The sequence below is a fragment of the Nomascus leucogenys genome, chromosome 13 (genome assembly GCF_006542625.1).
Source record: "Nomascus leucogenys isolate Asia chromosome 13, Asia_NLE_v1, whole genome shotgun sequence".
NCBI lineage: Eukaryota > Metazoa > Chordata > Mammalia > Primates > Hylobatidae > Nomascus > Nomascus leucogenys.
Window position 1 is genome coordinate 87525777 of NC_044393.1, and position 25222 is coordinate 87550998.

At 37.6% G+C, this 25222-nt stretch overlaps 1 protein-coding gene across 4 annotated transcripts in view; it reads left to right on the forward strand.

The window, feature by feature from the left end:
- TRIM24 (tripartite motif containing 24) overlaps positions 1-25222 on the forward strand; it is a 126030-nt gene that overhangs the window by 55905 nt on the left and 44903 nt on the right. For all 4 annotated transcript variants that reach the window (XM_003261395.4, XM_030825813.1, XM_030825814.1 and 1 more), the window contains exons 3-7: positions 313-460; positions 4301-4433; positions 10359-10475; positions 14298-14412; positions 23668-23814. In XM_003261395.4, the coding sequence (XP_003261443.1) occupies positions 313-460; positions 4301-4433; positions 10359-10475; positions 14298-14412; positions 23668-23814 (660 nt within the window). The remainder of the gene's footprint in view (positions 1-312; positions 461-4300; positions 4434-10358; positions 10476-14297; positions 14413-23667; positions 23815-25222) is intronic.

Genomic DNA, 25222 nt, shown 5'->3' on the forward strand with positions numbered 1-25222 from the left:
TAAGGGCAGCGACCTAGTTTGCTTTTCCCGACTGTTCTGTTCTCACACCTAGCATAATGTTTGGGAAATACCTAGTTGAAATATTTGGGATGCTAAATTAAGGAGAAAATGTACTTATATTCTTGTCTCTTCACAGTATTTTCATTTCTTATGTGTATAATGTAACACACAAGGTCAGTTTAAAATTTCCCAACACCATTAGGCTAACTGATTTAGCCCGGTATGATTGGTGTATCATGTATGTATAGCTTGTGATAGGACCACCTTTTCATTTTCTCAAAAATTCACGTGCCATGGTTCTTTTATTGTCAGGTGTGTACAAGCTGTGAGGACAACGCAGAAGCTAATGGGTTTTGTGTAGAGTGTGTTGAATGGCTCTGCAAGACATGTATCAGAGCTCATCAGAGGGTAAAGTTCACAAAAGACCACACTGTCAGACAGAAAGAGGAAGTATCTCCAGGTAATAAATGAGTTCATTTTTTTCCTTCTGTCTTTCCCCGTCTTTTCTTCCTTCCTGTATTGACTTGTTTTGACACATTGTTTTGATAAGTATTAAATAACACTCTTTTAAGTAAAAGAGGTTTGTATTATCGAGATTTAAGTACTTACAAATGTTGGAAAGTACAAATAGATATAGAACCCTGTTTTACATTCATACTGCCTGTCCTCCTGCTTCTATAAATGTCTTCAATTGGTGTGAATATAGAATAAATGGAGAAAAAAATTGCTTTTTCTTATTTTTCTTATATCTCTAAGGTAACAAAGAGTGGGCTTAAATATTTTATAACTCTTTTCCTTTTGATATTCTTGTTGTAAACCTGTATCATGATATTTGTCTGATATGTGGATAGCCAGAGGCTTTTTTATGTAATTATTATTTCTAGTTTTATGTAATTATTATTGTCTTGTTTTTATTGTACACTTCACTCATATGTTTTTTATTTTGGTAAAATACATGCAACATAAAATTTGTCATTTTAACTATTAAATGTACAATTCAGTGGTATGTATTACATTTACACATTGTGCAACCATCACTACTATTTTCAAAACTTTTTTATCACCCCAATCATCATCTTTGTACCCTTTAAGTAATAACTTCAATTTTCTGGCTGGGCGCGGTGGCTCACGCTCTAATGCTAGCACTTTGGGAGGCTGAGGCAGGTGGATCATGAGATCAGGAGATCGAGACCATCCTGGCTAACACATTGAAACCCCGTCTCTACTAAAAACATACAAAAAAATTAGCCAGGCGTGGTGGTGGGCGCCTGTAGTCCCAGCTACTCAGGAGGCGGAGGCAGGAGAATGGCGTCAACCCGGGAGGCAGAGCTTGCAGTGAGCCGAGATTGCGCCACTGCACTCCAGCCTGGGCAACAGAGCAAGACTCCGTCTCAAAATAATAATAATAATAATAATAATAATAATAATAATAATAATAACAACAACAACTCCAGTTTTCTTCCCCTGGCTCCCAGTAACTTCTAACCTGTTTTCTTTTTGTTGAGACTGAGTCTTGCTTTGTCACTCAGGCTAGCTGTAGTGCAGTGGCACGATCTCAGCTCACTGCAACCTCTGCCACCTGGGTTCATGCTATTCTCCTGCCTGTAACTGGGATTACAGGTGTGCGCCACCATGCATGGCTGAATTTTGTATTTCTAGTAGACCCGGGGTTTTACCATGTTGGCCAGGCTGGCCTCGAACTCCTGACCTCAAGTGATCCGCCAGCCTTGGCCTCCCAAACTGCTGGGATTACAAGCGCGAACCACTGCACCCAGCCTTTATTTTCTGTCTCTATAAATTTGCTGATTCTAAATCCTTCACACAAGTGGAATCACATGGTATTTGTTTTTTGATATCTAACTTATTTTACTTAGCATAATATTTTAAGGATTCATCCATGTAATAGCATGTATCAAAATGTAGCAAAACTTTTTTTTTTTTTTTTTTTTTTTGAGACTAGTGAAAGACTTGGTGTAATCCCAGCACTTTGGGAGGCCGAAGTGGGACGATTGCCTGAGCCCAGGAGTTCTAGACCAGCCTTGGCAACATGGTGAAACCCTATCTACAAAAAAAAATTAGCTGGGTGTGATAGTTACATGCCTGTAATCCCAACAACCTGGGAGGTGAGATGGTGGGAGGACCACTTGAACCAGGGAGCTTGAGGCTGCAGTGACCTGTGATCATTGCCATTACACTCCACCTGCGCGACAGCGTGAGATCCTGTCTCAAAAAAAAAAAAAAAGAATGAACCATCTTTGCATTGCTGGAGTTAATTCCATATTTCATCTTGATGTGTTGTGCTTTTAATATTCTTGTGATATATTGCCGATTTTTCTCTATCTGGTTATTTTCATTCTGAATTCTACATGTTTATATATTTGTATCTTCAGAAATATTTCTTGTATTTATCTAATTATCAATTTTATATTTTTTAGTTCATTAATTTTATCTGTAATTCCTCTCAGGTTACCTTAGGGTTTTTTTGTGTATTTTTTTGTTTGTTTGTTTTGTTTTTTTAGACAGAATCTCACTCCATGACCCAGACTGGAGTGCAGTGGTGCGATCTCGGCTCACTGCATGCGCCACCTCCTGGGTTCAAGCGATTCTCCTGCTTCAGCCTTTCAAGTGGCTGGGATTATGTAATCCCTGTACAACCATGCCTGGCTAATTTTTGTATTTTTAGTAGAGACGGAGTTTCAGCATGTTGGCCAGGCTGGTCTGATCTCAAGTGAGCCACCCGCCTTGGGCTCCCAAAGTGCTGGGATTACAGATGTGAGCCACCACGCCTGGTATAGGCCAGCATACTGGTTTGTCAATTTTGACACTATTGACATTTTGTGCTAGATAATTCTTTATTGTTGGGGACTGATTTGTGCATTATAAAAAAAAAAAGAAATGCAAATGGCTGATTACTGAACGTTGTTTCATTTCAGTTATTAAAGAAATGCATTCTAAGTAAAGTATGTGTCTTCTCTCTTTCTCTTACTTTCTCTTGCATTTATTAAATTGTCAAAGATGAAAAATTTTGAGAGTTCCCCTGTTAATACGGTTAATAGCCACTCTACATTGGTTGGAGTACAAATTGGCACAATTATTTAGCTTTTTTCTGTATGAATTACCCTTTGACTTAACAATTCTACCACGAGGAATTTACCTTATGGAAACATTTAAATGATTTATAATTTTCATATGTTTATGTCAGCATTAAACTTACAAATATCCTTAGCAGGTGGTATAGTGGTATATCGTGAAATACTATACAGTTAATAAATAAGAATGACATGGACATATATACTAATACAGAAAGGCATCTAAGGTAGAGTTAAGTGAGAAAAAAACATCTTTAAAAGACAATATAGGTACTACCATTTATTGTTTTATAAAATGTAACACTACACTGCACCATATGTACTTCCATACTTAGAAAAACAACCAGAGGAGTGCACGCCAGGTTATTAATAGTAATTATCTCTGGAGGTAAGATTATTCCTGAAATGTTTGGATTTTGCCTTTAATTATTAGTAAGATAACTGAGGTTTACTATTTAACCATATTTATTCATATTCTGATTTTTTTATTTAACATTATGACATAAACATTTTCCAGTTTTATCCCCACACTGGAAAACTAGAGTGTAATAATGAAAACATTATTATTTCTGTGTTAATGGGTATCCTCTGTTAGGATTTTTACAAAAGTGGGTTATTTGACTACTCCTTTTAGGCATTTTTATTATATTTTCTTTCTCCCTCCCTCTTTTTCCATCTGTTTGTTTGCCTCTCTGTCTCTGTCTGTGTGAGGTCTCACAGTGTTCCCAGGCTGGACTCAAACTCTTGGTGCTCAAGCAAGCGATCCTCTCAACTCAGCTTCCTGAATAGCGGTGACTACAAGGATGGGCCGCTGTGCCTGGCTTGATTTTCCAAATTGCATTTTCAAAAAATCTCCTCCCATATTTGGGATAGAAGACATCCAGCTGGTTCATGCTGATTTACCAGGGCTGTCTTCTTAAGACTTTTTAATGCACTAAAACATATTTTTAACTACACGCTTAGTTCTTTCATTTACTTCTGAACTAATGTTAATTTCTACTTGGAAAATGAAAAGGTTATTTACTTTTTTCCTGAAATGCTGACAATATGTGATCTCTTAATATCTGTAATTCTTAGTGAAAGTTATGGTATAGTATAGGTGAAGCTGTAGTGTTTATATCAATAGATGTGAATTGAAATGGGCAATCTAATAATTATTTACTATTCCATTATGTTAATTTTCTTCTCTTTGTCTCCCATTGTTTCTGCAGAGGCAGTTGGTGTCACCAGCCAGCGACCAGTGTTTTGTCCTTTTCATAAAAAGGAGCAGCTGAAACTGTACTGTGAGACATGTGACAAACTGACATGTCGAGACTGTCAGTTATTAGAACATAAAGAGCATAGGTACCAGCATCTTTGGTTATATATATAGATTCATATGCAGCTTTAGAGGACTAAAGGACTGCTGCCAACCCTCATCAAATGGCAGTCTGCAAATAGGTTTTGTTTGGCCAGCAGTATGCTGGCCTGTACTGGGGTTTGTCAGTTTTGACACTATTGATGTTTTGGGCTAGGTAATTCTTTATCGTTGGGGACTGATCTGTGCATTATATGATGGTTAGCATCCTTGACCTCTACCAACTAGTTGCCAGTAGCAACCCTCTAACCCTCCCCAGTTGTGACAAGAAAATGTGGCTCCAGACATTGGCAGTGTCCTATGGAGCAAAATCATCCTGAGTTGAGAATACTGGCCAACACACGGTTTTAAAATACATAGAACTGGTTGCCAGCATTGTAAAATGGGGAGATTTTACGTTTTTTAAATATCTAGATTTCTGGCTTTTTTGAGAAAACAGAAGCTCTTCTAGCCCTGGGTCTGTATACTTTCATGTCAACATTTGAGGCATGCCTTTTCCAGTTCATTATAGTTCCTAGCAAAGCTTACTTTTAAATCTGATCTCAGCCGTCATTCAGGTCAGCAACAGATGACTTAGTAAGATTCGGATTGATACAAATATAATTGCTTATGATGGTCTAGGCTCCTGATAATGGCAGTGTAGATAATTTGGACCAACAGTGAGAATGACTAGAAAACCTGCACAAAATACAGAAATTGTCTATATGAAATACTAGAGCAAATAAAATAGTAAAGCATTATTGGACAGGATTGGGTTGGAGTTGGGGCTAAGAATGGTGGGGGCCTTTTTCTCCCCTTGAGGTATTTGCCTAAAGATTGAGGAGTAATTTTAATAGGCTCACAGGGCTGAGAAATCACAGCTTAGAGTGCAGGGATCATGCACGGTGAATACGTCTCCTTGTCTTGAGTTGGGACCTTGAAAGTCTACACTATTATAGTAAAGATAAATTAGCTAATAAGTAGTTCCTCACAGGGACTAAAGCTGAGCAACTAAAATTGGATTAAAGTGAAATCATATCGCTGGCTCCTCAGGTTTCCTGGTAGAATCAAATGTAAATCCTTGCTAGAAAGACAAAACATCTAGGCCTCCAACTTAACTTAATAATGAATTTTGCAAAAACAGTATTCACAGAATTAGAAATAACCAGGTTTGTTAGGAGATTAGACAGTGTGAACATAGTGAGACTGCATCCCCAGAAAAAATTAGCTGGGCACAGTGTGCTTGTATTCCTAGCTACTTGGGAGACTGAGGTGGGAGGATTGCTTGAGCCCAAGAGTTCAAGGCTGCAGTGATAGTGCTACTACACTCCAGCCTAAGTGACAGTATGAGACCCTGTCTTTAAAAAAGAAAGAAAACCCTAAAAATTACAGTAACTGAAATTAACTCAGTAGAAGGACTTAAGAACAGATTTGGCATAGCATGAAACAAGAATTAATGAGCTAGAAGAAAATTAAGAAAATATCCAGAAAGAAGCATCATCAACAAGAGGAGGACGAAAAGTAGAAGAGATTGAAGATCTAATATGGATGTAATTGCAGTCCAAGAAGGATGGAAAGTACAGAGAATGGGAAGGAAGCAATATTCAAAGACAGAATGTAAATGGCTGCGAACTTTCAGAAGCTGACGAAAGGCATTTAGCCCATATTTAAGAAGTTGCACAAACCTCTAGCAGGATAATTAACAAAGTAATATTTTTAAAGTGCAAAAATAAAGTAACTTTCAAATCTACAATTCTGTACCTGTTAAGCATATTCTTTAAATATGAAGGTGGATGAAAAACGTTTCAGGCAAAATAAACTGGGAGAGCATATCCCTGATAAACTCTCACTTAAAGTACCTCTTAGCAGAAGAAAAATAATAGGAGATACAGAAAGGAATATGGAGCGATAGGTATATGTTGACTTAGGAAACAATAATATCTTGTTGGTGTGGTGTGTGTATATGTATATCACATAGCAGCAAATGTGCTAAAAGGGCATGGAATTTATGTTCTAAGGTCTGTGCATAGTCTATGAAGAGAGTAAAAAGTACCAATATTAGATGATATGTAAAAATCTGTTTTTGTAATGTCTAGAGTAGTCACTAAAAGAATAATAAGTACATATAATTACCAAGGTGTGGAGAGTTGTGGGGTTGTGGAATAGTTAATCAGTATAAACAAAGGCCAAAAAAGTGAGAAGAAAAGAACAGATAGAATATAATGAGGCCTTGGTAAGTTGGTAGGTCTACAAATATACTATAATTATACTAAGTGTGAACAGACAAAATGTTTAGGTTTCAGAATGGATAAGAAGGAAAATAGAAAAATGGGCTATTTTCTTTTTATGAGAAATACCTAAAATCTCAATGTATAAAATATTTAATGGGAAAAGACACACCATATAAATACTAACCAAAGGCAAGATGATATAGTAGACAAAAATCCGTTATTTGAGGTAAAGAGGGACACTTTGTAAGGATGAAAGACTCTCTTCATCTAAAAGATACGAGTTGTAAATTTATACAGGTTATAAACTTACAAAAAAATGGCAGAACTTCAAACTAATAGAAAACTCCGTAGTCACAGTGGAAAATCTTACCACTTTACTCAATAATTGAAGCCGAGCAGTGTGGCAGGTGCCTGTTAAGTGCTAGCTACCTAGCTACTCAGGAAACTGAGGTGGGAGGATGGCTGAAGCCCAGGAGTTTGAATTCAGCCTGGGCAATATAGCAAGACCTATCTCTAAAAAATAAATAAGTAAATAACAAAACAAGCAGACTAAAAAATCAGTAAAGATAGAGAAATAAGGGCCAAGCATGGTGGCTCACACAAATAAGTACATACATATATACATACATAATTGACAAAACAAGCAGACTAAAAAATCAGTAAAGTTAGAGAAATAAGGGCCGGGTGCGGTGGCTCACACCTGTAAACCCAGCTACTTGGGAGGCTTAGGCAGGAGAATTGCTCGAACCCAGGAGGTGGAGATTGCAGTGAGCCAAAATGGCACCATTGCACCCTGGCCGAGGCAACAACAGCAAAACTCCGTCTCAAAAAAAAAAAAAAAAGATAAATAAGATTGAATAGCACAATTGATATAATGTCTTATGGACATTATGGAACATTCTTACAATAAAATATTTTTAACTGACCATATGCTAAAGTCTTAAATTTGAAAAGATTGAAAAATACCATATATTTGGAAATGAAATTCTTGTGATAACTAAAGTCTACTGATATACAATCCTGGAATTCTAGATTAAAGGAAAAAATTATTTAGAAGACATTGAGACAAATGATATAATTAAGAAACATGATATAATTAAGTCTATAGGTTAAAGTACTGTAACAGTCATTTTTTTTTTTAACTGTACTATGGGCACATAAGAAAATCCTTTTTTTAGGAAATGCACACTGAATTATTAAGGGGTTAAAGGGCTATGAGGAGGCAAACTAAAAATTGATTAATCTGTATAAGGAGATATATGCTGTCTATATGCTTTGAAATTATTTTAAAGTAAGCAGTTTAACACATTTAAATCATCAAGAAGAAATTCCAGTAGATGTTAGAAAACATTTTGATCTGAATGATAGTGAAAACATCAGTCAATCAAGCCTTGAGGTTTTTCTTTTTAATAACTGAAGCTATATTTGGAGGACAATTTATATTATTAAATGCATATGTTATATGTTAAGGATAAAGTCAATTCACTAAACATTTATTGCAGTTTAGGAAAAGTAGCAAATTAAACCCAAAGTAAGTGGGTTTTAAAAGAAACATAATAAAGACAAGTGTAGAAATAGTCAAAGCCAAAAATTCAGTCTTTCAAAAGACTAGTAAATAAATAATCAACAATTCTCTGTATGAGTGATTGAGAGAGCAGGCCCAAATAACCACTACCAGGAGTAGGAAGGTGGCATTACTCCATATTTCAAATGCATTTTCAAAGATAAAAAGGATATCTGCCAATAATAATGAAAATTTTTACATGATATTGGAAAACTCTTAGGAAATGAAGCTTTTTAACAAAACTTATGCTAAATACAATAGAAAGTCAGAATAGTCCTTTAATGTTCATTCATAATTTAAAACCTTCCCACAAAGAAAATTACACATGCAAATGACACCGATGAATGTACCGTATAGTTAAGGTAAAAATAGCCCCTTTTGGGTGGGCAAGGTGGCTCACGCCTGTAATCCCAGCACCTGGGGAGGCTGAGGCAGGCGGATCACAAGGTCAGGAGATCGAGACCATCCTGGCTAACATGGTGAAACCCCATCTGTACTAAAAATACAAAAAATTAGCCAGGCATGGTGGTGGGTGTAGTACCAGCTACTCGGGAGGCTGAGGCAGGAGAATGGCGTGAACCCAGGAGGCGGAGCTTGCAGTGAGCTGAGATGGTGCCACTGCACTCCAGCCTGGGCGACAGAGTAAGACTCCATCTCAAAAAAAAAAAAAAAAAAAAAAAAAAAGCCCCTTTCTTATACAAACTTGTATGGAGAATGGCAAAAAAAATGAATTCTTTCCAACTTGTTATATGAAGCCAGCATAACCTTTACACCAAAACTGACAAGGAATAGAAATGGAAAATTACAGGCCAGTCTTACTCGTGAAATGAATGTAAAAATTCCAAGAAACGGAAAATAAGTAGGAAACAGATGATTTGAGAGGAGGGGAAAACTTGCCTTAAATCTCATAGTATTGTCATTTTGGGACAGTGTAATCACAACCAATTTGGCCTCATCTTAGGGATACAGAATTCATTTAACGTGCCTAAATCATTGATGCTGAAATCTTTCATGTCATATTAAAAGAATAAAGGAAAAAGTATATGCCTATCTCAATAGAAGCAGTAGAAACATTCCATAAAAATTAAATATACATTCATGATATAACATCTTAGCAAACTAGAAATAAAAAAGAACTTCCTAAACCTGATAAAGATTGTTTATGGAAAGCAGAAAACATACTTAATATTGGAATATTGAAAGTCTTTGCATTGAGATTAGGAACAACATAAGGGTGACTATTTTGACCATTTCATGTAACCTTATATTAAATAAGTGTAAAGAAAAAGTTTACTAGGTAAAAAAACTTGAGTTGCCTATAAAAGTATTCGAAATGTTGTAATTCACAGATATGATTATATACTAAGGAAATCCAATGTAATTATTAATTGGGTATCCCCTTTTTCTAACTGGCAACCCTATTTAGTTACATGTAAACACTTAAAATCACATTATATAAAATTGTTAATTTAGAAATACTGTATTTTGTACATTTTATAGAAAAAAATAAAACTCTTGATATGTATCTTCTATATCATTGCCTTTCTATCTTCTCTAGAACTTCTCTTGAGTTATCAAACATAGTCTGGCAAAATAAATCATCTTTCCTTACTTTCAAATTAGAAACTTTTTAAAGTGCTTATTATACTGTTGCTTAAAGTTTTATTACAAGGCATAACATCAACAATTTTGCCCTTCTCTGTCTGTATTTATCCTGATTTATCTTTGTGGCCCCTAGAACATAGCTACCTATTATTTAAAAGTGGTCTTTTAAAATGTTTATTTTCAGCAGGCCTGCATAATGTAGAAATTACAAAATAGTTAATAAATCTGATTATATATCATTGACTATTTTTTGCCAAGTCCACCAAGTGAAAGTGAACTCTGTAAGTTTATAAAACTGAACGATGGATGCATGTGGTTCTCAAACTTTCAAAGTATTTATGTGTCCATAATCTTTCTTGAGGGATAATTTGAGAGGTGGGGGAAACTTGCCTTATTAGGGATACGTTTGATGTTTTAAAAGATTATTATATAAATTCTTTATAATCCTATTTTATGTTTTTATGTCTTTTTTTATTCTTGGACTTTTTCCTCATTGTGTACTTTTATATGAAATAATTTGCTTATTTCTTCAGATACCAGTTTATAGAAGAAGCTTTTCAGAATCAGAAAGTGATCATAGATACACTAATCACCAAGCTGATGGAAAAAACAAAATACATAAAATTCACAGGAAATCAGATCCAAAACAGGTAATTTTATGGTATTATATAATCATTTTTATATAATCTGTTAAGTATATTCACTTTTAGAACATTTTCCTTAACTCACAGTTAAGTAATACGTTATTAGATGACCGCAGTAACACATGATTGATAAGACTTTCCCAGAAACTTAATTGGAAAGCATTCTTTTCTGCTGTAAAATTTCAAAACTAATATGATAATAAACTACACTTAGTGTTTTAATAGCTCATTTATCTAATAGGTATTGATAATTTATTATCACTTATTTTCCAATTTTAAAGAAATACCAAAATTTAAATGCAAAACCAACCAGTTTTTGCCAGTATTGTAAAATATTTTAACACTTGAATGAACCCTTAATTGTTATTTTAAGGTTTGCTGAAATTTGAGATGCCTGCCTTATGCTGCGATTTTTTAAAACTGCCAACAGGTGGAAATTTTAAGACACTAAGATACAGGGATTGTTAAACTGTTCACACACTTTCTACTTCTTGTCTGATAAAATGCTTACTTACACAATTACTTGTTACGCCTTTTGTCCTAGTAAGAAAATCATCAACTGTCCAAAGTCTTAGACATCAGTGATTAGGGAGAACCACTAACCTCCGTGGAGCGGGGGCAGCTGGAGGTGTTGTCTAACCCCTTTTTAAAATCCCATTTAGGGCACATACTGACATTTAATTTACACACCTATGAAATCCCATGACCTCTTCTGTTGTTTTGCCCACAAAAGAAATGTCACTGCCTAAATAAGTCAAGAAATGTTTATTAGAATGAGCCAGAGTAAAAGAGACCTCACAGAGAATTTAAATGTTTTTCTATGTATAAATTGTGTCAGCCTTTAAGGCAGTCATCACAATCTATTATTACCATTTTGGAACATAGCTGGGGGTGGAGCATTTGGGGATTTTTTTTAAGGTAATTAAATCCCTGTATTACCTGATTTCCTTAAAAGAGATTTTTAAACATAGTTTTACCATTTCTTGATGCCCCAGCATCATTCTTATATCTATTTATTATTATGCATTATGTTGTGTATCTTTTAGTTTTTCTCGTTATCAGCTCTCATTTGTTTTTACCTTTTTTTTTTTTTTTTTTGAGACGGAGTCTCACTCTGTCACTTAAGCTGGAGTGCAGTGGTGTGATCTCAGCTCACTGCAACCTCTGCCTCCTGGGTAGCTGGGATTACAGGTGCCCACCACTGTGCCCAGCTAATTTTTGTATCTTTAGTAGAGATGGGGTTTCACCATATTGGCCAGTCTGGTCTCGAACTAGTGACCTCAGGTGATCTGCCACCTCAGCCTCCCAAAGCACTGGGATTACAGGCATGAGCCACCATACCTGGCCCTGTTTTTACTTTTCTCTTTGACACAACTATAGTTAATGAAATACTATTTCCTTTATTTACCATATTCTAATCAGAATAGTATATTTTGCAAAGTAGAATAATTGGTGGGTTTAAAATTTTTTTATTCTGAGTAATTGAAAATTTGTAATGAATATTTATTGAATGAATGGAGATAATTATAGGCATTTCTACCATCTAGTGGCAAAAGGTAGCAATTGTAAAATAATTAATTTTAAATTAAACATCTGCCCTTAATGAAATTTATCCCTTTGACTTTTTTCTTACTGTTTCACTGAGTATATGGTTTGAGTTATGGTCAAAGTTTACATTTTTTTTTAACGTACCACTGTCAATTTTTTCCACTATCATTTGTTGAAAAAACTATTTATCTGTTGAATTGTTTTTCAACACCTTTATAGACCATATATATGTGTGGGATTATTATTCTGTTCCATTGTGTTTTTCTCATTTGCTAGTACTTCACTTTCATGGCTGTCTGATTATAAAAGGGTACATTTATTTGTTAGAGTAACTGGTAGTCATTTTTATACATTTGCCCCCATGGCACTGTTTTTCCCTTATTCATCTTATTCTACCATCATGAATATTTACATGAGTGTTTTGAGATTAGTTGCTTCTCAGGCTTATCTGGTTCCCTTGATCCTGTAGTAATGTTGATGTCAAACAATTATCTTGAAGAATTTCCAGCAGGAAATAAAGTCTCTGCCAGTTTGGTCTTAAATTTTGGAGGGTACCTATGGGAGAAGCTTACAGAAAAAATGAAGCTTTTAATTTAATCTCACAAACTTTGGTGGATGCTCTGTTATTTTCTATAAGATATTCTGGTGTGGTACCCTATGTTTTTCTTTCTGTAAGAGTGTTGCGGGAATCAGGAGACTGGAGAGACCAGTAGGTGGAACAGGAGGATTTTATTGAGTGCACTCAGACCCAGCGGATTAACATCCAAAGACCAGGCCTAGAACAAAGACTGGGCCTAGAACAAAGACCGGACTTGGCTTTTATACACACTTCTAAAAGGGGATGGGCTAGCTTGAAACAAGATTACAGTGGCCTGAAGCATCAGGTACAGAAGCAGAACAAAGGCAGTTAATCATACTTTGACAGATTCATAACTCAGGCTTACATATGACTCTTACTATGCGGCCTAGATGGCTGTTATCTAGGCTTGCTCTAGTGCCTTGCACTGGCTTATCTCATAACCTTCACTATGGCGTCTAGATGGCTATAATCCAGGCCCACCCAGGCATGTCTCATGACCTTCGCTGAGCTGCTTAGATAAAACAATGCTTGAAGTAACTAGTTATAGAAAACGGGAATCTATAAACTCATAAGTTTACTCATACCATAGGAGAAAGGAAAATAAAGAAAATTTGTTTTTTTCTTCTCCCCATGTTGGGGGAGTGCTGGGAGAGTCTTCAGAGCACATTCCTTTGAGCCCTAGCTTCTTAGATAATATTATCAAGACTTTCCTGGGTCTGGGCTGTGCCTGTATCTGCCTCTGGGATAAGTCAGCCTAATACAGGAAAGCTTGTTTTTCAAACTTGCTTTTTTCTTTTTAATTTTTTTTCTTTAATTTCCCACCTCAAGAGAAGTATGTGGTTGATAAAACATAGTTATTTGGCTGCTAATTTTGCGAAGAATGGGTTAAGTAGCAAACTACTATTTTTGTCTTTTTCTATTTAGGTGTATGAATACTGTAACAGTTAAGATTACTAAGAAAAGGCCGGGCGCGGTGGCTCACGCCTGTAATCCCAGCACTTTGGGAGGCCGAGGCAGGTGGATCACGAGGTCAGGAGATCGAGCCCATCCTGGCTAACACGGTGAAACCCCGTCTCTACTAAAAATACAAAATATTAGCTGGGTGTGGTAGAAGGCGCCTGTAGTCCCAGCTACTTGGGAGGCTGAGGCAGGAGAATGGCGTGAACCTGGGAGGCGGAGCTTGCGGTGAGCCAAGATTGCACCACTGCACTCCAGCCTGGGCGACAGAGCGAGACTCCATCTCAAAAAAAAAAAAAAAAAGATTACTAAGAAAAGAGTGTCACATGTACACTTTTCTAGCTTTTGGTTGCAATTAATATAGTAGAACTTGTTCAGAATCATCATAGTTTATAAATCCTTTTTAGTCCATCCCACCCCCATCCTTTCAGATAGAGCATTGATTTTCCCATGTCTTGTCATAATTTTTCCAAACCATATTCTTAAAATGTACTCATTCTCTTCTAATTTTATATGTGTTTTTAAGATTCAAGACTTAATTTTAAGACTGAGTGTTGATATCTTTCAGAAGAATTATATTTCTGCTGTCTTATCTTCAAGACAGTCAAGTTAAAGTGAAGGACTCAGAAATAGCAGACCTTCTAAGGGCTGAAAACATTTTGGTCTAATTTAGACATTAAAACATCAATTTTAAATATTATACAAAAAATCTGCCTTATGTTTTTCCCCCTTTTAATTTTCAGAATTATTGAAGTAAATCAAAATCAAAAGCAGGTGGAACAGGATATTAAAGTTGCTATATTTACATTGATGGTAGAAATAAATAAAAAAGGAAAAGCTCTACTGCATCAGTTAGAGGTAAGTGACTGCCCATGGGATAGTTTATTGATTCAACATAGTATTTCCTAAAGTACTATGAAGTAGAAATCCTAGTGCTTTTTATATAATTGTTTCATTTGTGATTTAATAATTTTTTTTCCCACTCCCAAGTTTTCCTTTGCTGGGTTTTGTATTGTAGCTGACAATTTAAAGCTTTATAATATGCTATGAATGTCTGATGACTGATTGTTTTCTTTATAGCACAAATTATAATGCCTTGCTTGTAGGAGGATCTCTGAATGTTAAACAGATGAGTTATTTTCGAGATGCACTGAAATGAAAACTTTGCATCACCAAGGCGGTTTAGTGGAGCAAAATTTTCTAGAAAGATACACTGTTCGATTTAGTTCTTAAATATATGTATTTAACCCTGTGAGAAGTTAGGTAAAAGAATATGGCTAGCCCTGCCCTCAACATTTTGTAATTGTAATTGCGAGAGCAGCACTTAGGGAGATATGCCCAAGGCACTTAGTTGTTTCTCACTGCAGGTAAGAAAAACATTACCATCTTCCTCAGCTTTTTAAAACTTATGAAGGTCAAGATCCAAACTTGGTGTTTGACTTCAAATAATATAAGGTTATAACACCTACATGGTACATTAATATATAATATTAATTGCATGATTTTTAGGTATTCTTTTAGTATGTTGACATAGCATATTGATACAGTAAAGAAGCAAATGAGAAAAGAATCCTAATGTTTGAAGATTTGAGGAAAAATAAGACTTCTAGAAACAATTTAGATCATCCTTTTTATATCATAATTTACCAAATTAAAAGGTTTCTGTAAGAAAGTTCTATCCCTTCTGGGAAAGCATGGTCATTTCTGTGTATTATCAGCTGTACAGGAAACAAAGACTAAAATAATTCTCTGTTCTTTTGGAAACGTAGTTATTTAGTGAGGAAGTATTCTGGGCAGGAAGAATCAGACCCCATTTATAGTAACTATTTGTTCAAGGTCTGTGACTTTAAAAAAAAGAAACATTTAAGTAGAATTTTAAGTTTCCAAAACTGCTTAAAATCAAATATCACTTTGATTTGCTTTCCCAGATATTAGTAGTGCGTACATTACTATGTCTGTGTTTTCAAACTTGACTGTACATTAGAATCACTTGAAGAATTTTACAAAGAAGATGACCAGACTTGCACATCTGTAGGAATCAACCTGGTTAGTATATATCTACTGATGACTAGGTTCATTCTTAAAATTAAAAAGAAAATTATTTTGAGACAGGGTCTCACTCTGTTGCCCAGATGGAAGTGCAAAGGGTGAATCACGGCTCACCGCAGCCTCCACCTCCTGGTCTCAGGTGATCTTCTCATTGCAGCCTCTCAAGTAATTAGGACTACAAGTGTATGCCACCATGCCTGGCTAATTTTTTTTCTAAGAGGGGGGGGTTTTGACACGTTGGCTCAGGCTGGTCTCGAACACCTGGGCTCAGGCAGTCTGCCTGCCTCAGCCTCCCAAAGTACTGAGATTACAGGTATTAGCTACCCACCTCACCCCCCCTTTGTTTTTTTTGGAGACAGTGTTTTACTTTGTTGTCCAAGCTTGAATGCAGTGGTGTTTCCACTGCAGCCTTGATCTCCAGGGCTCAAGCAATCTTCCCACCTCAGTCTGCTGAGTAGCTGTGCAACCGCACCTGACTAATTCTTTATTTTTGTAGAGATGAAGTCTCACTCTAGTGAATTTTCTTATTTTACTTTTTAGAGACAAGGTCTCAGTCTGTCACACAGGCTCGAGTGTAGTGGTATAGCCTTGGCTCACTGCAGCCTCAAACTCCTGGGAAACTGGGACTACAAGCGATCCTCCTGACTGAGAAGCTGGGACTACAAGGCGTGTGCTGCCACTCCTGGCTAATTTTTTTTACTTTAAGTTCTAGGGTACATGTGCACAACGTGCAGGTTTGTTACATATGTATACATGTGCCATGTTGGTGTGCTGTACCCATTAACTCATCGTTTACATTAGGTATATCTCCTAATGCTATCCCTCCCCCCCCCCAACCCCACAACAGGCCCCAGTGTGTGATGTTCCCCTTCCTGTATCCAAGTGTTCTCATTGTTCAATTCCCACTTATGAGTGAGAACATGAGGTGTTTGGTTTTTTGTCCTTGCGATAGTTTGCTGAGAATGATGATTCCCAGTTTCATCCGTGTCCCTACAAAGGACATGAACTCATCCTTTTTTATGGCTGCCTAGTGTTCCATCGTGTATATGTGCCACATTTTCTTAATCCAGTCTATCACTGATGGACATTTGGGTTGGTTCCAAGTCTAGTGCTGGAATAAACATGTGTGCATGTGTCTTTATAGCAGCATGATTTATAATCCTTTGGGTATATACCCAGTAATGGGATGGCTGGGTCAAATGGTATTTCTAGTTCTAGATCCCTGAAGAATCGCCACACCGACTTCCACAATGGTTGAACTAGTTTACAGTCCCACCAACAGTGTAAAAATGTTCCTATTTCTCCACATCCTCTCCAGCACCTGTTGTTTCCTGACTTTTTAATGATTGCCATTCTAACTGGTGTGAGATGGTATCACATTGTAGTTTGGATTTGCATTTCTCTGATGGCCAGTGATGATGAGCATTTTTTCATGTGTCTTTTGGCTGCATAAATGTCTTCTTTTGAGAAGTGTCTGTTCATATCCTTTGCCCACTTTTCGATGGGGTTGTTTGCTTTTTTCTTGTAAATTTGTTTGAGTTCTTTGTAGATTCTGGATATTAGCCCTTTGTCAGATGAGTAGATTGCAAAAATTTTCTCCCATTCTGTAGGTTGCCTGTTCACTCTGATGGTAGTTTCTTTTGCTGTGCAGAAGCTCTTTAGTTTAATTAGATCCCATTTGTCAATTTTGGCTTTTGTTGCCATTACTTTTGATGTTTTAGACATGAAGTCCTTGCCCATGCCTATGTCCTGAATGGTGTTGCCTAGGTTTTCTTCTAGGGTTTTTGGTCTAACATTTAAGTCTTTAATCCATCTTGAATTAATTTTTGTATAAGGTGTAAGGAAGGGATCCAGTTTCAGCTTTCTACATATGGCTAGCCAGTTTTCCCAGCACCATTTATTAAATAGGGAATCCTTTCCCCATTTCTTGTTTTTGTCAGGTTTGTCAAAGATCAGATGGTTGTAGATGTGTGGTATTTCTGAGGGCTCTGTTCTGTTCCAAAGGTCTATATCTCTATTTTGGTACCAGTACCATGCTGTTTTGGTTACTGTAGCCTTGTAGTATACTTTGAAGTCAGGTAGCGTGATGCCTCCAGCTTTGTTCTTTTGGCTTAGGATTGTCTTGGCAATGTGGGCTCTTTTTTGGTTCCGTATGAACTTTAAAATAGTTTTTTCCAATTCTGTGAAGAAAGTCATTGGTAGCTTGATGGGGATGGCATTGAATCTATAAATTACCTTGGGCAGTATGGCCATTTTCACGATATTGATTCGTCTGTCCATGAGCATGGAATATTCTTCCATTTGTTTGTGTCCTCTTTTATTTCGTTGAGCAGTGGTTTATAGTTCTCCTTGAAGAGGTCCTTCACATCCCTTGTAAGTTGGATTCCTAAGTATTTTATTCTCTTTGAAGCAATTGTGAATGGGAGTTCACTCATGATTTGGCTCTCTGTTTGTCTGTTATTGGTGTATAAGAATGCTTGTGATTTTTGCACATTGATTTTGTATCCTGAGACTTTGCTGAAGTTGCTTATCAGCTTAAGGAGATTTTGGGCTGAGATGATGGGGTTTTCTAAATATACAATCATGTCATCTGCAAACAGGGACAATTTGACTTCCTCTTTTCCTAATTGAATACCCTTTATTTCTTTCTCTTGCCTGATTGCCCTGGCCAGAACTTCCTGCACTATGTTGAATAGGAGTGGTGAGAGAGGGCATCCCTGTCTTGTGCCAGTTTTCAAAGGAAATGCTTCCAGTTTTTGCCCATTCAGTATGATATTGGCTGTGGGTTTGTCATAAATAGCTCTTATTATTTTGAGATACTTCCCATCAATACCTATTTTATTGAGTTTTTAGCATGAAGCACTGTTGAATTTTGTCAAAGGCCTTTTCTGCATCTATTGAGATAATCATGTGGTTTTTGTCTTTGGTTCTGTTTATATGCTGGATTACATTTATTGATTTGCATTATGTTGAACCAGCCTTGCATCCCAGGGATGAGGCCCACTTGATCATGGTGGATAAGGTTTTTGATGTGCTGCTGGATTCGATTTGCCAGTATTTTATTGAGGATTCTTACATCAATGTTCATCAGGGATATTGGTCTAAAATTCTATTTTTTGTTGTGTCTCTGCCAGGCTTTGGTATCAGGATGATGCTGGCCTCATAAAATGAGTTAGGGAGGATTCCCTCTTTTTCTCTTGATTGGAATAGTTTCAGAAGGAATGGTACCAGCTCCTCCTTGTACCTCTGATAGAATTTGGCTGAGAATCCAACTGGTCATGGACTTTTTTTGGTTGGTAGGCTATTAATTATTGCCTCAATTTCAGAGCCTGTTATTTGTCTATTCAGGGATTCAACTTCTTCCTGGTTTAGTCTTGGGAGGGTGTATGTGTCCAGGAATTTATCCATTTCTTCTAGATTTTTTTAGTTTATTTGCGTAGAGGTGTTTATAGTATTCTCTGATGGTAGTTTGTATTTCTGTGGGATCGGTGGTGATATCCCCTTTATCGTTTTTTATTGCGTCTGTTTGAGTCTTCTCTCTTTTCTTCATTAGTCTTGCTAACGGTCTATCTATTTTGTTGATCTTTTCAAAAAAACCAGCTCCTGGATTCATGAATTTTTTTGAAGGGTTTTTTGTGTCTCTATCTCCCTCAGTTCTCTGATCTTAGTTATTTCTTGCCTTCTGCTAGCTTTTGAATGTGTTTGCTCTTGCTTCTCTAGTTCTTTAGTTGTGATGTTAGGGTGTCAATTTTAGATATTTCCTGCTTTCTCTTGTGGGCATTTAGTGCTGTAAATTTCCTTCTACACACTGCTTTAAATGTGTTCCAGAGATTCTGGTACATTGTGTCTTTGTTCTTATTGTTTTCAAAGAACATCTTTATTTCTGCCTTCATTTCGTTATGTACCCAGTAGTCATTCAGGAGCAGGTTGTTCAGTTTCCATGTAGTTGAGCGGTTTTGAGTGAGTTTCTTAATCCTGAGTTCTAGTTTGATTGCACTGTAGTCTGACGGTTTGTTATAATTTCTGTTCTTTTACATTTGCTGAGGAGAGCTTTACTTCCAACTGTGTGGTCAATTTTGGAATAAGTGTGATGTGACACTGAGAAGAACATATATTCTGTTGATGGGGGGTGGAGAGTTCTGTAGATATCTATTAGGTCTGCTTGGTGAAGAGGTGAGTTTAATTCCTGGATATCTTTGTTAACTTTCTGTCTCGTTGATCTGTCTAATGTTGACAGTGGGGTGTTAAAGTCTCCCATTATTATTGTGTGGGAGTCTAAGTCTCTTTGTAGGTCTCTAAGGACTTGCTTTATGAATCTGGGTGCTCCTGTAATTGGGTGCATATATATTTAGGTTAGTTAGCTCTTCTTGTTGAATTGATCCCTTTACGATTATGTAATGGTCTTCTTTGTCTCTTTTGATCTTTGCTGGTTTAAAGACTGTTTTATTGGAGACAGGATTGCCACCCCTGCCTTTTTTTGTTTTCCATTTGCTTGGTAGATCTTCCGTCCCTTTATTTTGAGCTTATGTGTGTCTCTGCACATGAGATGGGTCTCCTGAATACAGGACACTGATGGGTCTTGTCTCTTGATCCAATTTGCCAGTCTGTGTGTTTTAATTGGAGCGTTTAGCCCATTTACATTTAAGGTTAATATTGTTATGTGTGAATTTGATCCTGTCATTATGCTGTTAGCTGGTTATTTTGCCCGTTAGTTGATGCAGTTTCTTCCTAGCATCGATGGTCTTTACAATTTGGCATGTTTTTGCAGTGGCTGGTCTCAGTTGTTCCTTTCCATGTTTATTGCTTCCTTCAGGAGGAGCTCTGGTATGGCAGGCCTGGTGGTGACAAAATCTCTCAGCATTTGCTTGTCTATAAAGGATTTTATTTTTCCTTCACTTATGAAGCTTAGTTTGGCTAGATATGAAATTCTGGGTTGAAAATTCTTTTCTTTAGGACTGTTGAATATTGGCCCCTACTCTCTTCTGTCTTGTAGAGTTTCTGCTGAGAGATCCACTGTTAGTCTGATGGGCTTCCCTTTGTGGGTAACCCGATCTTTTTCTCTGGCTGTCCTTAACATTTTTTCCTTCATTTCAACCTTGGTGAATCTGACAATTATGTGTCTTGGAGTTGCTCTTCTCGAGGAGTATCTTTGTGGCGTTCTCTGTATTTCCTGAATTTGAATGTTGGCCTGCCTTGCTAGGTTGGGGAAGTTCTCTTGGATAATATCCTGCAGAGCATTTTCCAACTTGGTTCCATTCTCCCCGTCACTTTCAGGTACACCAGTCAGACGTAGATTTGGTCTTTTCACATAGTCCCATATTTCTTGGAGGCTTTGTTCGTTTCTTTTTACTCTTTTTTCTCTAAACTTCTCTTCTCGCTTCATTTCATTTATTTGATCTTCAATCACTGATACCCTTTCTTCCAGTTGATTGAATCGGCTACTGAAGCTTGTGCGTTCGTCGCGTAGTTCTTGTGCCATGGTTTTCAGCTCCATCAGGTCATTTTAGGACTTCTCTACACTGGTTATTCTAGTTAGCCATTCATCTAATCTTTTTTCAAGGTTTTTAGCTTCTTTGCAATGAGTTCGAACTTCCTCATTTAGCTCGGAGAAGTTTGATCGTCTGAAGCCTTCTTCTCCCAACTCGTCAAAGTCATTCTCCATCCAGCTTTGTTCCATTGCTGGCTAGGAGCTGCATTCCTTTGGAGGGGGAGAGGCGCTCTGATTTGTGGAATTTTCAGCTTTTCTGCTCTGTTTTTTTCCCCATCTTTGTGGTTTTATCTACCTTTGGTCTTTGATGATGGTGATGTACAGATGGGGTTTTGGTGTGGATGTCCTTTCTGTTTGTTAGTTTTCCTTCTATCGGTCAGGACCCTCAGCTGCAGGTCTGTTGGAGTTTGCTGGAGGTCCACTCCAGACCCTGTTTGCCTGGGTATCAGCATCAGAGGCTGCAGAACAGCGAATATTGCTCAACAGCAAATGTTGCTGCCTGATTGTTCCTCTGGAAGCTTTGTCCCAGAGGGGTACCTGGCTGTGTGAGGTGTCAGTCTGCCCCTACTCAGGGGTGCCTCCCAGTTAGGCTACCTGGGGGTCAGGGACCCACTTGAGGAGGCAGTCTGTCCATTCTCAGATCTCAAATTCTGTGCTAGGAGAACCACTACTCTCTTCAAAGTGGTCAGACAGGGACATTTAAGTCTGCAGAGGTTTCTGCTGCCTTTTGTTCGGCTATGCCCTGCCCCCAGAGGCGGCGTCTGCAGAGGCAGGCAGGCCTCCTTGAGCTGCAGTGGGCTCCACCCAGTTCGAGCTTCCTGGCTGCTTTGTTTACCTACTCAAGCCTCAGCAGTGGTGGGCGCCGCTCCCCCAGCCTTGCTGCCACCTTGCAGTTCCATCTCAGACTGCTGTGCTAGCAATGAGAGAGGCTCCGTGGGCGTGGGACCCTCCGAGACAGGCGTGGGTTATAATCTCCTGGTGTGCCGTTTGCTAAGATCATTGGAAAAGCACAGTATTAGGGTGGGAGTGACTCGATTTTCCAGGTGCCGTCTGTCACAGCTTCCCTTGGCTAGGAAAGGGAATTCCCTGACACCTTGTGCTTCCTCGGTGAGGCGATACCTCACCCTGCTTCGGCTCACGCTTGGTGCGCTGCACCCATGGTCCTGCATTCACTGTCCGACAAGTCCCAGCGAGATGAACCTAGTACCTCAGTTGGAAATGCAGAGATCACCCAAATTCTGCGTCGCTCATGCTGGGAGCTGTAGACTGGAGCTGTTCCTATTCGGCCATCTTGGAACCACTCCCCACTCCGGCCCCTCCTTTTTTTTTTTTTCTTTGTAAAGACGTGGTCTCGCTATGTTGCCCAGGCTGGTTGGAGTCCTTTTTTAAAGGCAAATAAACATAACCCCTTTTATCTGTTAAGACTCATAAGAAATTGGCTGAAATAGATATTAGGATAGAAGACCAAAAAACCAGGGCTTCTGATTCTTAATTCTCAGCCTTCTCCAAAGTAAACAATTTCTATTCCTACTAGAATGTTTCCAGAGAAACTCTTAATAAATTTTTACAGAGGTCAAAAATAGTCTAATAGGAAAATTACTGTCTCTCTGAACTTAAATTAGATACGGCAGAGCCATTGGCTGTTACCAGTCCCTCAAACACACAACTACCAGTTCCCCTTAATTCAGTGTAGCTCATGTGTATTTTCCAAATCTGGAACTGACTAGGGCCAGGCTCTGGGTTCGCTTTTTATTGAGAATGTAAGTCCATGTTGTAGTATAGCAATTTTACTTGTAAACATTTCTGATTTGTCTGAAACAGCAGAAAGTCCTGTATTCCTCCTTTTTCCTTGCTAAGTCTAGGATGAGGTTTTTGGATAGGAACCTTTAAAATAACCCAAGTTCAGTGTGCTCTACTTTTGATTATACGTCTTCTCTAAGGAAAGCACATACGTACTTCCCTTAAAGAAATCTATATTCTTTTATGTAGCTTTTCTTAGAGTGCATTGGCACACTCATTCAGTGCATCTGTTGGCTCTGATGTTAATTCTCAACAGAAATAATATGATGCCTTTTAAAAAATTACCACATACAAAGGGCAAGTGTCATCTACAACACAGCATGACTCTGTTTTACACAAACTACTTGCAATTCCAACTGTTAAGTAGAATCCCTAAAAGGTGAAATCATACGATTGAGTAAATTACGTGATCGAGTTACTTTATAGGTTTGCTGGACAGTACATCTGTTTTATTTGTGAATGTTGAATTTCATAGGCATTTACTGTTCTATAGCTAATCTTTCCTTTTTCATGTATTGTAAGATGCATGAACAGAGTTAAATCCCAGAATATGTAAAACCTGATCCAGGGTCTTGGGGGGTGAGGGGCTACATCTGGGATGCAGTTTTTTGCTATAGTGAAAGTGATCCTTTATACTAATAGGGAAAACAGAATATTTTTAGTTTCAGTAAATTGAGTACTTAGAGATTGTAGTTATTCTAATTTGTTTACCTGGAAATGACCATTAAAGTCTGTGTTACATGCTGATACTAATTTTGAAATTATTTTGTTTTCAGAGCCTTGCAAAGGACCATCGCATGAAACTTATGCAGCAACAACAGGAAGTGGCTGGACTCTCTAAACAATTGGAGCATGTCATGCATTTTTCTAAATGGGCAGTTTCCAGTGGCAGCAGTACAGCATTACTTTATAGCAAACGACTGGTAAGATAAAGTATGCTATTTAATATACTGTAAAAAGGCACAGAAAAACAGTGGAGCCATTGTAATGCTTAAAATTTATTCTGCTTGTGCATCAGTGCTTTTTACCTATTTCTAATATTTATCGAAATATTTTGGCTTAAATATTTTTACCTGGCATAATTTGGGTGTAATTTCAGTTTTAATTTATCATTAATTCCTTTTTTTGTTCTTTCCAAGTATTCACTGTCTTCATAGCAATTGAAGTTAATACCAAAAATAAGGATGATAGTGAACATTTTCTGATTACCTATGGTGTGCCAGGTACTAATGCTAAGAATTTCCATGTAATAGTTAAACTTTTACCTCATTCTTATGAGATATACCTATTCACCCCCCTTGTACACATGATGAAACTAAGGCATGTGATTATGTAACATGTCTAACATCACACAATATGAGGTATAGCCAGGGTTTATAATATGATCTCAGACATGACCTGAGCCTGTGCTCTTCTTGTTGGTGCTACACGGCAATCTGTAGTGCCGGATATTTTTGCCACAGAAAAATAGCTCTGTGATTTGGTGAACAATTTGACATTGGTCTAGAACCTTGCTACTTAACATATGACTACCACATCACTTGAGGATTCTGGTCAGGAGATTTGGGGTGGGGCTTGTGAATTTCTAACAAGCCTTCAGGTGACTCTGATGCTGCTTGGTCTGTGGGCTGTGCTTTGAGTAACAAAGATATAGAAGACATTTAGCTACAGTCTTAAAAATTCCTGCTTTACATTAATCTTATTAAAGATTCAACAGAGATTTATACTCCGAAGTATACTATAAACCATAGGTTCCGTTCCAGACTATTGCAATAAAGCAAATATCATAATAAGCCAAGCCATACAATTTTTTTAAGTTTTCCAGTGCATATAAAAGTTTTGCTTATAAATACTGTAGTGTAACTGTGCAGTAGTATTATGTTTTTAAAAAAAAACAGTGTATATACCTCAATTAAATAATCCTTTTTTTTTTTTTTTTTTTTTTTTGAGACAGAGTCTTGCTCTGTCGCCCAGGCTGGAGTGCAGTGGCACGATCTCAGCTCACTGCAAGCTCCGCCTCCCCAGTTCACACCATTCTCCTGCCTCAGCCTCCCGAGTAGCTGGAACTACAGGTGCCCGCCACCACGCCTGGCTAATTTTTTGTATTTTTAGTAGAGACGGGGTTTCATCATGTTAGCCAGGATGGTCTCAATCTCCTGACCTTGTGATCCACCCACTTCGGCCTCCCAAAGTTCTGGGATTACAGGTGTGAACCACTGCACCCGGCTTTAAGAATACTTTATTGCTAAAAATGTTAATCATCTGAGCCTTCAAGAGTCATAATCTTTTTGCTGGTGGAAATGTTGATGGCCACTGGGGTTGTAGTTGCTG